Here is a 14,240-nt window from a genome sequence, read left to right as displayed (position 1 = left end):
ATGGCTTTTTCTAAGCGCGCTACTTTCGAGTTCTACGGAGCACGATTTTTATTTTGTTTTATTTTATAATGCTCGCTGCTTGCGTGTTTTTACGTGAGGGGGCCAAGTGAAGGAAAAAAATATAACTATGTTTCCACTTTTCCCGCCACCCAAGACCGAAACTTCTGTGTAGGTAGGACTTTGACACTTGACGTCTGCTCAGAAACTTTTGAGCTACTGGGAAGAAAGGGTTAACACGCGGTAGACCTGTGGCCGATTTTATTTGGAGTCGCTGCCGGCGTTCGGAGGTTCCAGGTGTACACACACACACACACACACACACACACACACCCCTCTCCCAGCTATCTCTCCCCAGGGCTGTTACTTAGTAGCCTAAGGGCACCATTTGGCCTCACAGCAAATTAGTTAAACCGTTTGGGGAGTTTATCGCGAAGAGGGAATCCTTGTAACTCAGACCGGAGCTGAGGGATTTCTGCAAAGCGCGGCCTCCCAGCTCCGTCGCTGGAGGGAAGGAGGGAATCAGGTGGTGGCCAGCCTGTGCGCAGTGCATTTCTCTGCACACGTTAGCAATCAAGTTAATTGAATTCATTGGAGTTTAGAACCGGCCTCTAGCTCAGAGAGGGCTTTGAATGGCCAATTTCTCTTTCTTCCTCTCCCCCTCCCCGCCTCCCGCCCGCCCGCCCGCGCTCCCAGTTCCCTCCCCCCGGGTTCCCCAGTCCGCACCTCCCTTCTCCACTCCCCTCAACCCCCACTCCCTCCTCCGCCCTATTAAAACACCCACCGGCTCACTTGTTAAGACCCCCTTAAGTTGGAGGAGGCAGAAAGGCAACAACAGCGAGGAAGGAGAAGTCAAGACGTCTGGAAAGAATTACCCAGTCCTGGCTTCCAGCAGCCCATTGAACCAGGGACTTGAACCAGCCCCAGCCAAAGACTTTCTCCCGATTCTGCGCTTCCTGGGTTCTGCTGAGACTTCACCGGGCTTTTCTTGATACGAAAAAGAAAAGAGACTTTCCGTTATCAGGGGAGGGGGAACTGGAGCAAAATAATAATAATAATAATAATGATAATAATAAAATAAAAATAAAGTTAATTTATTTTTAAAGCACAAATTTTTCTTTTAAGAATTAGACTGAAGTGCAACGGAAATATTAAAAAGAATAGTGGTGAAATTTCCTTTTAAAGTGGGGGTGAACCAAACATTTCAGACTCCCCCCATCCTTTTTAAATGTTGTTTTTAAATTTTTTATTTTTTTTGGCCGGTCGTCTCAAATTCATCTGATCTCTTATTACCTCAATTTTGGAAACTGCCCGCCACCGACCCTCCGGGACCACACAGACAGTCTGAGGACAACTTTATGACCAAGAGCTGAACAAGGTACGTTACACTGGCGCGATATGGTGAACCAGGAGGGCCCCCGAATAGGCCAGGGAGAGGGAAGAAATTACCCACATAAGTGTTAAAAAATTGTAAAGCTAGTTTTCGACAGAGAAGTTTGAGGTCTGATAATTTCCAACAGACTGAAAATCAGGGGATATTTCAGATCACTGTCAGGCTTGGCAATACAACCCTGGCTTTCCCCATCCCTGCGGCGCTCGGCAGAAATCCGCTGCCTTTCTGGGAACACAGGTAACCTCTCTGCCTGGGAAAGACTGCACGTCCCGAGAGGTACTTTTCCACTCCTCATCTTCCGGAGCCGCAGAGGGGCTCCCGGGCTAGGAAACCAGAATTTCCACTGTGCAAGGAAAATGCATTCCGCACAGCCACCCCCCCCCCCCCCTTTGCCCCTTCCCTTCCCATCCCTTCCCTTCCGTTCTTTTCCCCCCACACTCTACGTTGGGAGGAAAACCCTGGAACAGCCAGCTCAGTGCCTTTTACTTGTAAGTGGGAAACCCGCTTCTTACTTGGAATGCAAAGGGTTAAAGTGATTTGGGCTCCCAGCTCCTGGGAGCCGAGACCCTCCGAGAAGGAGGGTCCTTCGCCACCTCCTCGCAGCTACCGGCCTCGCTCGGCCACTCCCACTTTCCCGGGCTTCCCGTCCTTTGCACTCCCTGGACCCCAAGGCAGTGTCAGGCTCGGTCTGCCCGGGCTCAGCCCGGCTCCGGAAGCCTTACTTGGGCCAGGGGTCCCGGACACAGGCGGTGGCAGCCGCCGACCCGAGCGGGTGGAGGGCGCGCGAACCTCTGCTCGCCGCCGCCCGGGGGCAGGGCGTGCGTGGGGACCTCGCGCTGCAGCGCAGGCAGCTGCAACGTCCCGGGAGCCAACTCCGACGTGGCACCGAGCACGCTGGCGCTTCTCTTCGCAGCTGCAGCGCGGGGCCGCGCGGGTGGGGGGCTTGGGGGTGCCGTCCCCAGCGCCCGGCCTGGGGAGGGGGGACGGGGGCGCGCGGGAGCTGGGGCGAAGTGGGAGGCGAGCCAGAGGCAGGGTTGGGATGGATAATCAACACCTTGGGCGGAATTGGTCACGCTGGTTCCCGCCCAGCGTGAGCGAGGGCTCCGAAACGGGTCCCCGTGAACTGGAGGGCGGGTCTGAAAGGAGGGTCTGTGCGCGGGCCGGACGGGGAGGCGAGAGAGCACTTCCCCTCCGGCCAGGGAAACGCAGCCGAGGGGAAACGGCGCTGAAAGGATAATTAAGTCTGGAAAGAGGGGCTGGGAGCGGAGAGGCGGTGCCTGGGGAGGAGGGTTTACAAGACCCGGGTCCTATTACACCGGCTTAGGTGCCAGCGCCTCTTTTTCCATCCCCCGAACGCGCGCGCAGAGTACTTGGACTCGGCGACCCTGCGCGCCTCCAGGGCGTGCGAGCCGCTGCAGCCGCGCGCCCAGAAGGTGCGTGTAGGAGCCCTGCCGGCCCCTCCCTGCCCGGTTCCCCACGCTTGGGGACCGTTGCAGCCGGGCGTCTCCCGAGCTGCTGCCCAGAAACGCTGCGCTCCAACCCACGTGGCTGGCCTGGGATTGCCTTTGACGTCACACCCTGGGGGGGAGGTGTGACGCAATAGGTCGGGGAGCCCTGATTGGCCGCGAAGGGCTTTCCCGAACTGGAGGCCTGAGTATATATAGACTCTCAGCTCAGTATTGAGAGTAGTGAAGGGTATTGGTAGTTGGGCTTTGCTGAGAAACTGAGGTGACTGCCAAGATGGGGAAAGACTTCACTGCCCTTTGTAGATTTCAAGCCCTTTTTTTTCCCCCTCGCAGATTTTTCACTGCAGTGAGGGAGTATGATAATGTACCTTTGGAAGTGTTAAACAAGATTATAATTGTTTAGAAAGGTTTTTTTAAACCACTTTTTAAAAGGTCAACACTTATTCAAACACATACGCAGTGACGAAAGGTTTAAAATTAAAATGTGCATTTATATAGAATTGGCTAGGACAAATATTTGTGTCCATCAAATTATTTGTAGATACTGTTTTAAATTTTACAGAATAGGATTGAAAAGAATACTTAAATTCTAAACTTTTTCTTTTCATACCAATGTGTGCAAATTGACTCATTAATTATATTTTTGCTGCGTTTTTCTAGTTGCTAGATACGATTACTGGAACCACTGAGGTGCTGCATTTTTAATATCCATCATGCCACATCTCAGGTTTTTCCCACTGCTTGGCCCTTTTACATTTTCAATAAACGGTTAACTCTTTAACGTGCCTATGTTAGTGTCTATATTATGTCATGTGTAAGTTCGCAATTTTGGAACAAGTATTCAGAATCCTAGGTAAATATTTCTGGATGATAGCATTGTCATTAGAATATCATTACTCCTATTCACATTTTTTAATTTATGTATTTCCTGAGGGGAATAGAAAACAGTCTTGTAGATACATTGACAAAAGTATATTACCTCAGTTGCTTGTGTTGTACCTGGAACTAACTCTTTACCAGAGAAAGTTATGCAGCTTATAAAAATGAAGTTCTTAAATAGATGATTAGCATCAAATTTGCATGTCACTCTCCACAAAGCAAAGATGTAGTAGGTTAACCTTCCCGGAACACAGGACTTGAGCAGCAAACAAATAAGAAACTTACTAGAAAGTAAGTCAGATTGGAACTAATAACTTTTGGTAGGTTTATAGAATAGCCTCACAGTTTTGAATTTCATAAACTCTTGTTTTACACATGGTTTCCTTACCAGCTTTCTTTTAAAACAATTTTTTTTTTTTTTGACATTTTAAGCACAGACTGATTCATTTAGTATCTATTATTGGAACTGTGGGGAAAGCCCTTGGGGAGCGATGTGTAGGTCTCCTTTGGCAAAGCTATATTACATTGTCATAGTTTTAAAAATTGAAGTATAGTTCCCACACAGTGTTACATTGGTTTCAGGTGTATAACATAGTGACTCAACAAGTCTGCTCTTCATGCTGTGCTCACCACCAATGTAGCTCCCCCTGCCCCTGGTATTGTACAAACATATTGCAATACCAGGGATTCTGTTCCCTACGCTGTACCTTTTATCCCTGTGGCTTAGTCACACAGTTACATTTTTCAATCTAAGAGCAAGTAGTTTGTTACATTATCAGCATCCTGACTGTTACATAATATGGGAGTGATGAGTTAATGTAATTGGAGAACAGATCATAAACTCCACTGTCTCTTTCTGGGTTCTGTTTTGGTTTTTGGTTTTTGTTTTTTTTGTTTTTTTTTTTTTTTTGCTTGTTTTTGTTTTTAAATCCACCTTCACTCAGGCTGTGTTCCACTAGGAGCCTGCAAGGACAGAGCCAGTGGCAGCTAGTACGACAGCTGATTGGGGGAGACAGCTCCCTGTAGAAAAATCACCTCCACCTCAACTTGGTTTTAATCCTTTTCTCTCCAGTGGCAATCTGCATAGAATAAGTATCGCCCCACGGCATATACCTTAAATTATTCAAGTATATTTCGAATGTCACCAATACATATAGATTTATAGAGTTTGTATATATACTGCCTTGTCCACAATCTGTCTTTCGAATTTGCACCCAAAGTAGGGCTTGGACTCCTGACCCCGAGATCAAGAGCAGCATGCTCTACTGACTGAGCCAGCCAGGCGCCCCACACAATCTAGAAAAATGTTGTTGGTATAGAAGTCAAAACAAATATAATGAGGTCACACTCTTAAATATTTCTTTAACTTAAATAATAAAATATTTACAAAAGAATGCCTCTAAAATGCATCATTTTACTGCAAACTAAAAAACAAAAACAAGATGCAGTTCACATTTTAATGGAATTTGTCATACAAAAAATATACTCAAAGAAGTCTGTAAATAACCACAGTGTAAGGCAAGATAGAAGAGGACCCACAAAAAGTGAAATAATGGCTACTATTTATTACATGTCTAAAATGTATCAGGCACGGAGTTAGATATTTTTTTAATGTTTGTTTATTTTTGAGAGACAGAGAGAGTGTGAGTGGGGGAGGGCAGAGAGAGAGGGAGACACAGAACTCAAAGCAGGTTCCAGGCTCTGAGCTGTCCGCACAGAGCCTCACATGGGACTCGAACTCATGAACCGCGAGATCATGAACTGAGCCAAAGTCCCATGCTTAACCCACTGAGTCACCCAGGCGCCCCTATTTTATATACATTATATCTAATGTATATGGGCCAAACCCCCATCAAGAAAATTTTGTAATTAAAGGAGTCTTGCTTCAGAAAGGTTGAACAACTCAATCAAAGTCACAGTGTTTAGTGAGGAGTGTGGATGAAATTTAATCCAATAAATCTTGAATATAATGCCCTTGAACTGGACTATGCTGTGGCTGGACTAGTCAAGTTTTCTGAGGGCTTAAATTGAGGAGAAATCACATCTGCGAGAGATCAGGAAGGATTTTGTGAAGAGCCTTGGCACTTGTGGCACATACATGGGGTGTTGACCTAAAAGATAGTGTGCCCCAGAGCCAATGGAGGAACTTCGAGAACTAAGATTCCATGCCAAGTTTTGTTTTGTTTTTTGTTTTTTTTTGTTTTTGCAAACTTTCTCCCCTTTGCCACACTGAACTCTAGGATGAAGTTTATGGCGGTGAAACTCAAGAACCAATAGGGCAGTTGGGCGAATTGGCATCCTGGGGGTCATGGATCATTGCTGATGGTACAAATGAGGAAGAAATCCGAGACCTACAGCTGTGGGTGCAGACACAGCTGGGGTGACGAGGCCTTTGAAAGGCTTATTGCCTAACCTTGCGAGCTTGGCTCCAGGGTCTCTGCCAGGATCGATGCAGTGGGACTGGAGAGACAAAGGCCAACTTCAAAGCCAGAGAGGGAGAGGAGGTCAGAAGGGGACAAGATGAGGGTCATGTGCTCTAATATGTCCCAGAGGGTAATGTTCTCTAATGTGAAGACTATTGAGAGGCTCCGTTTGGGTACTTTTACCTCGGATTTCTAGTTGAGGACAGTAGCAGAGGCAATATGCATGGAGGAATGTGTATCAATCCAAATAAATCACTGAGGTTTTCTTAGACTTTAACCCAGTGATTGCCAAACTTTGTTCCAATTAGAATCACTTATGGAGATTTGAAAATTACTGATGCCCTGTTAGCACCCCCTACCAATTAACTCTGGATGTTGTAGGAGCCACATATCAGTAATTTTTACAGATCCCCCCAGTTAATTTGGACATACATCAAAATTTGGGAACCACTACTTTTTAACCTTTGCTCACCACCATGGTTTCCTAATCCACTGGTAGCAGGCAAATGTCTACAAGCAAAGAATGTCTTGTAGTATAAAAACGTGGGTTTCCGTGCTCCATGCCAGTGTCACCTGCCTAAGTTAATATTCTTAATTCTGATCTACATATGATTTGAGGCTTAGCCCCCCCCCCCATCCTCCATACAGTGAGTTTAGGGGTAAAGAAAACCTGTGTTCCAGAACCAGTTCTGCTCTTTATGAGATTCTCTAAACAAATATTCTTTATGTATCTCCTTTTGGCCTTTGAGCCTTTGTATGTGTAAATATTGGCTACAAGTTAAAAAGACACCAACTTAGTCTTCAGTGGATTTGAGAACATAATGAGGAAGAGAGACAAGTGCACTTTATCCCTTAAGTTACTCTTCCTTTACATCAGAACCATTGGTATCCCATTGAAGCTGCAATAAATATATATATTCCTTACCTACTTACAGTAAGCCTGCAAAAAAGTTGCACTCCCATTTTGCAGATGAGGAACTGAGGCTCAGGAGTAGATACCAAAAATGTACTCTTTGTACTCCTCCTTCAGATGACCATGATGAAGAACATGCCCACATTGCAACCTACATTCATCCTTCTTATAGACACTCAGCTATGGGTGGCTACAATATGAAAATTAATAAAGTTTCCATCCTGTCCCTAAAATTTGAAGTTCAGAGATATTCATTGTCTAAGGACACATGGCTCGTTCACAGGAACCCTCAGGTGATTTGCCTGAAGTCAGGCAGCTAATATGAGGCCAAACTTGGGCTTGAACCCATTTCTTCCCAGTCCTGCTAGTCTTTTCCCTATGCCACAGTTAACTAGCAGTGGATTAGAGGGCAGGGGAGCGAGTCAGGCTGATTAGGTAGTAAGTGAGCAGGCAACAAGTGGCAGAGATCTAACATCACTGAGCTCTAGCTGTTGATAATTCTTTTTGGGTACTTAAATGAGTTCTCTCTTTTAAATCAAGAATCTGTTGTGTGAAGTCAGTGGGATTATTTCCATTTTATAGATGAAGAAACTAAAGATGGCAAGTATTATGTGGCTTTCCCAATGTTGCCATGCCATTAAAAGGAAAAGCCAGGAATCTATCCCAATTCAGTCTGTTTCCAGAGGGACCAGGACATATACATACACACACACACACAGGTTATTAGAGCCGAACGCAAAACAGTGTATGGATCAATGCACCATAAATATTCTAAGAGTTCCAGATTTCAAGTAGATAAAAGATGATCTCATTATCCACCATGACCCACACTTGACCCCTGAATTCATAAGGTTCCTCAAATTGTAACTGACAGTTTCTGGAAATGCTTTTGGAGGGCCATTTGCCTTTTCTAACTTTATTATCCAAAGGTCTTCTACAGCTGGTCTGGTACTTCTTGCAAACCATTACGTTTAGGTAGCTGGGCAAGAGATTATGGAACTTGTCTTTTAAAAAGAAAGAAAAAAAGGGGCACCTGGATGGCTCAGTCTGTTAAGCATCTCACTCTTGGTTTCGTCTCAGGTCATGATCTTGCAGTTTCTTGGGTTTGAGCCCCACATCAGGCTCTGTGCTGAGAGTGCAGATCCTGCTTGGGATTCTCTCTCTCTCCTTTCTCTGCCTCTCCCCTCTACTCTCCTCTCTGTGCTCACTCTCTCTCTCAAAATAAAAAAAAACTTAAAAAAATAAAATAATTAAAAGAAAAAGAAAGAAAAAAAACCCTTTAGGATGAGGGGTATTAAGGATTCAACATATATTCATTGCCACTGCAGTAAAGAAAGGAGAGGGACCCACCCAAATGCAAAAGGACTTACTCATTTATTCAAAATATATTTATTGTATGCCTACTATGCGCCAGCCTCTGTCTTTGGTACAAGAACACACAGTTGATTGAGATAATCAAGTCCCTGTAGCCAGAGAACGTACACAGGGCTAGTTAGAAAATCAAGTGTGGTCCGGGGAGAGTGACAGGGAGTGAAGAGAAGGTAGGGTGGAGGAGACATTTTAGAAGAGAATGGTAAGCTGAGACCTCTCTGAAGAGACATCCCTTAGTTCTAACTCTGTAGCCTTTCCCAGATGCTGATGACTAATTTGAATTCACTTCCTCTTTTTCTCCAAATCTAAAACAGAAGGACCACTTTATGAAGCTTTGGGAACTCAGTTCTCACCCCTGCACCCCTTAGTGCCATGGGAGCGGCTGTCATTCCAGCTCATCCCACCTTGCCTTCTGGTTAATAGAAAGAATAGGAGGAAGAAAGGCTCCGTTATCCATTGACCTATAGAGTCCTACTTGGGGTATGTGAGCTCACAGCAAGGCTTCTATCTGCTCTGCAGGTGGAACAATGAATGTAGCAGTGCCTTTCTTAAGGTAAAGCAGGATTTTGGCTGTAGGCGGTAGTAACATGCTGGTGCATAGATGGAACCACCAGCTTTCTCTGGGATAACCCCATTCTCTGTCCCTTTTAGCTGCATCCACGCAGAAAAGTCTAAGAACCCAGAAATCTCTGCGTGTTGGCTAATCTTGTATCTGTACCTGAGTGTCAGTGCCCCGTTTTCCATAATAACGGGAAAGAGTTTTCTACCTTGTCCTTGCACAACATGTTTTATTAGCCGGAAACAAAAGGAAGCTGCCGGTTTTGTCATGACAAATCAAATCTATTCAGCAAATATTTACTGACAGTACTGTAACCTGGCTCTATGCTACCATGCGGCTCCTACTTCTGGTTTTGAGACTGTTACTTAAATACTTAGAGTCTTGGTTTCCTCATCCTATGTGTATGTTATTTGTAACATGAGATTAAGAATACATTTATCACCTAAAGTAGTTAGGATTAAATGGGATCATGCCATTCAATAAGACAGACAATACTTAGCCCACTGCCTGGAACCTAATGAATGGTGAATAAAAGTTAGCAGATATAACAACGAGGTCAATGACGATGTTGATGCATCAAGTTACATGAATTCATTCAGCAAATATTTACTGAATACCACCAGTAAGCCAGGCAGGGTTTTATGTCTTGGGGCACATTAGCAAAAGTAGGTTTAGAAAAATCTGTTGACTTTGTGGAACTTACATTAGGGTGCATCAATCTATTCTTTACGCTTGGTTTGGCTTAGAATTCTGTGAAGACTGGTACTGGTGAAATTGGTATCCAATCAAATAGCAGCTTAAAAATCAATTGAAGTTTGATGTGGGCAAAAAAATAATTAAAATAAAATCCAACTTCTATGTTTTACATACTTACGGAAGGTAGATTCCTAAGTCGTCTCTCTCTTTAGCAGTAAACTCTTATGCTCCAGGACGGAACTACCGTATTTTCCAATTGAACAATGAAGCCATATGTCTGAGGAGAGTTTGCTTATGAAGCAGAGTATCTGAATTGAGGATTGTCTCAGAAAGTCTCACACATATGGTGCCCATATCTATGCAATTGCCCAGGGGAGATGATAAAGAAACACACACTGTGTGTCACTCCTTGAGATCAATGTATTCCCTCCGTAAAGTTGGCTCTGAAAATGTGCCTTTTGCCCTTTGGCCTGTACTGACATATGCTGCATGTGTCTTACCGGGCAATAATACGATACATCTCAGAAATAGACAGGTTCAGTTTTAACCAGGCTGCTGCAGTGTACTAGCAACTTTTCCCAGGCTTCAAAGGGACATTCTGTAGACTCCTATGATGTCAGAGGGTGTTCCCCCTCCAGCTGTGGCCAACAGATGCTACGCAAACACTCTCTTTGTCCACGTGTGCTGATAAAAGCAAGGAAAATGTGAATAATGGAAAAGAATGGCAGGCAGTACTTTTGCTGGCTATGGCGATCTTAAACCCAAGCGAAGCACACACTTCGGCTTCTCCCTGGCTGAGCGTTGCAGTCCCCTTGAAATTTTTCACTCTTGTGAGAATGACTCACGTCTTGGAAACGACGAGTTCCAAGTCTGGTGCTCCCAGCACCTTTAGGCATTCGTTAAGGTGCCCGGTGGGAGTTTTCAGCATCCTGTCAGCTGTTTTAATTAACAAGGGATGCTGTGCTTTCTGGCCTCTCACTGGAACTGTTCCCCGGCACTGTGAACTTTCCATTGGTGTTGGGGTTCCCTTTATCAGCCTCCCAGGTTACATACTGTGATGTCCTGTAGAAGTGCTGGAAGGGGAGCACATCTGTGTTTGGTTGTTTTAGCTTCCTTGTTAGCTGATACTTTGTCTATTTTTTATTTTATTTAAATCCAAGTGAGTTAGCATATAGTGGAATGTCGATACTTTAAACTGGATTGTGTTTTGGCTTTTTTTTTTTTTAATTTTTTTTTCAACGTTTTTTATTTATTTTTGGGACAGAGAGAGACAGAGCATGAACAGGGGAGGGGCAGAGAGAGAGGGAGACACAGAATCGGAAACAGGCTCCAGGCTCCGAGCCATCAGCCCAGAGCCTGACCCGGGGCTCGAACTCACGGACCGCGAGATCGTGACCTGGCTAAAGTCGGACGCTTAACCGACTGCGCCACCCAGGCGCCCCTTGGCTTTTTAAAACCCTCTCAGAAACACTTTGATTTGGCTCCTCACCGCAGCTCTGTGAAGGGTCCCTGGCAAATATTATTATCTCCATTCAACAAAAGAAAATAACGTCCACAAGCTAGAATCCTGGTCTCCAGGCTGTTCTGCATTACCTCGGGTTGTCTTAGTTAGGGTGAGGTCAACTCCAAATTTTAAAACACACGGAGACTTGGGGAGAGTGGTGCTCTTGGAGAGACATGGAAGTTTGTGCCCTTTCCATACCCCCCTTTCAGCTGGCTGCTTCTGAGTAATGTCCTTTTATAATAAACCAGTAATCGAGCGGGTAAGCAGGTTTCCTGAGTTCTGTGAGCCACTCTAGCAAACTAACCAAACCCAATGTGGGCAGGTCTTGGGAACCTCTGATTTAGAGCCAGTTGGTTAGAAGTACAGGTAACAACCTGGGCTTGGGACTGGTGTCTGAAGTTGGGGAGATGAGTGGCAGTCTTGTGGGACTGAACCCTTAACCTGTGGAGTCTGATGCTATTAGGGATGGTGTCAGAATTGAGTTAAATTGTGGGACACCCACTGTTGTCTGGAGAACTGTTTGTTGGGTGAGGAACCTCCTTTCCCTGACACGCTGGAGGTGGGTCCAGGAAAAGTTGGGCTGGAAAGAAAAACAAACTAACAAAAGTCTACCAGGTACCTCTTCTATGTTCAGCCTTGGAGATGCTTTAGGAAATACAAAAAAATATATAGTTCTTCTCTACTCTGGTTGTTCAAAACCTTATTCAGAAGATACACAGACCATAGGGAGGAGTACAAAACTGGCTGTTATTAAGAGCTGAGATGTGTTTCGGGTCTAATGTATCACAGCTTTTTGTTTTTCAGCTTAGAAGCATCTTTTTATTTTTTGATTACTTTCTTCTTTTTAAGTTTTTTTGTATTACGGCTTTAAAAGGATGGGAAATTTACCTGTTGGAATGAAGCGTGATGCTCTTTCTTCCTTAACTTATTTTATTATTATTTTTTAAAGGTTTAGTTTTGAGAGAGTGTGCGTGTGTTTGCCCGAGCAATTCGGGGAGGGGCACAGAGAGAGGGAGACAGAGGCTCCAAAGCAGGCTCTGCGCTGACAGCAGAGAGCCAGATGTGGGGCTTGAACTCACGAACCGTGAGATCATGGCCTGAGCCGAAATTGGACACTTAACCGACTGAGCCGCCCAGGCTCCCCTAACACATTGTGCTTTTCGGTAGAGCCTCGCCACCGTCATCTCATTTGATCCTTGAAACGGCACTCTGAGGTCTACCAGAAGGACATCCGTATCCCTGTTGTGCAAATGAGCAAATTGAGGTGCAGAAAGTCACGTAGCTAGTTAAGTGAGAAACTGAGGTTGGAGCTCCTGAGTGCTTCTAGTCCAACACTCCCCGTGAAACCATGTGTATAACAAGTATGGGACAAGAGTGGTTAACCAAGAGTATCATTTGATTATATTACAGATGCATTGTGAGAGGTTTCTCTGTATCCTGAGAATAATTGGAACCACACTTTTTGGAGTCTCCCTCCTCCTTGGAATCACAGCTGCTTACATTGTTGGCTACCAGTTTATCCAAACAGATAATTACTATTTCTCTTTTGGACTGTATGGTGCCTTTTTAGCGTCACACCTCATCATCCAAAGTCTGTTTGCCTTTTTGGAGCACCGAAAAATGAAAAAATCCTTAGAAACGCCCATTAAATTGAACAAAACCGTTGCTCTTTGCATCGCCGCGTATCAAGAAGATCCAGACTACTTACGAAAATGTTTGCAATCTGTGAAAAGGCTAACCTACCCTGGGATTAAAGTTGTCATGGTCATAGATGGGAACTCGGAAGATGACCTTTACATGATGGACATCTTTAGTGAAGTCATGGGCAGGGACAAATCAGCCACTTATATCTGGAAGAACAACTTCCATGAGAAAGGTCCTGGTGAGACGGATGAATCGCATAAGGAAAGCTCGCAGCATGTCACCCAGTTGGTCTTGTCCAACAAGAGTATTTGCATCATGCAAAAATGGGGTGGAAAAAGAGAAGTCATGTACACGGCCTTCAGAGCACTGGGACGAAGTGTGGATTATGTACAGGTAGGTTTCCGAATTCCTGCCAGGGCAAACATACATTTAAATAAAGCAGCTTTTGTGTCTCTCCAGGCATATGCTATAGCCCATCCTTGTCCCTCTGAACACAGTACTCCTTTCAGTTCATTTGAAAACCGCGTGACTGTTGAAAGCACATTTTGAAAGCGAGGAAAAAAAAAAATCTTGTGAAACTGTTAAAGACTATCTACGAAAATGCTGAACTTACGCAGTGTTATTGGTTGGAAATTGAGATTATTTTGAACAGGAGACCCTTCCTTCCTTCTCTCCCCCTCCCTTACCTTCTCTGCCCCCTTGGTTCTGCCAAGTCAAATCCAACGTCATTTTCCACAGTCTTAAAATCCCCAGACCTTGTACGAAAATAGTGTCTGCCGAGCAGAAGGGTCTTGAGAAAATCTACAGGCTCAAGGGATGGCTATAAAACGTTTTTCACGGAGACTGGGCAAAATGGGGGTGGTGAGAACAATTTTGATTTTTAAAGGGTAAGGCATTCAAAGCTGGGAGACAGAAGGAGAAGGAAAATGAAAAAGGGAGAAAAACAAACACACACAAAAACCCTTCCCAGAGCAAAATCGAAGTAATGTTTATTTCACTCCCCAAACAGCATTACCTCACTCACTGCACTTGACCTTTGAAAGCATTTGTGATGGTGTTTGCTTGCATGAAAATGAGACAGGCTGTGTCTGTCATTAATTCCCTGACTGCTCTGCTTGCTCCAGGATTTCTCCCCTCCTAGTTCTCACTGAAGCTTTCTTTAGAATGTTAGTAGGGTCCCTGTGAGTTTTCTAACTGCAATTTTCTTGCAGATACTTCAGTTAAATTTTGGCCATGATGATACGGAGAAGGGAGAAATGTCTGCAGTTTAAGAGAATCCATTGGGACACTCTCCCAATCTCTAATCAGTGAAATCCGACTTTTCAGAACACCCATCATATACTTTAGGGTCCCTGATTGTCACAAGGTCATGCCCAGTGGGATGGCATGCTCTGT

The 14,240-nt window shown here is 44.8% G+C and overlaps 1 protein-coding gene across 1 annotated transcript in view; it reads left to right on the top strand.

The window, feature by feature from the left end:
• The first annotated feature begins 729 nt into the window (after nucleotides 1-729).
• The window catches only part of HAS2 (hyaluronan synthase 2), a 30,606-nt gene continuing 17,095 nt past the window's right edge, over nucleotides 730-14,240 (top strand). The window contains exons 1-2 of the mRNA XM_060611235.2: nucleotides 730-1,375; nucleotides 12,612-13,238. Coding sequence (XP_060467218.1) covers nucleotides 12,612-13,238 — 627 coding nt within the window. The 5' untranslated portion in view covers nucleotides 730-1,375. The remainder of the gene's footprint in view (nucleotides 1,376-12,611; nucleotides 13,239-14,240) is intronic.

The sequence above is a fragment of the Panthera onca genome, chromosome F2 (assembly GCF_046562875.1).
Source record: "Panthera onca isolate mPanOnc1 chromosome F2, mPanOnc1 haplotype 2, whole genome shotgun sequence".
Taxonomy (NCBI): domain Eukaryota; kingdom Metazoa; phylum Chordata; class Mammalia; order Carnivora; family Felidae; genus Panthera; species Panthera onca.
The sequence above is the reverse complement of the archived record's forward strand: the minus strand, read 5'-3'. Positions and strand labels throughout refer to the sequence as shown.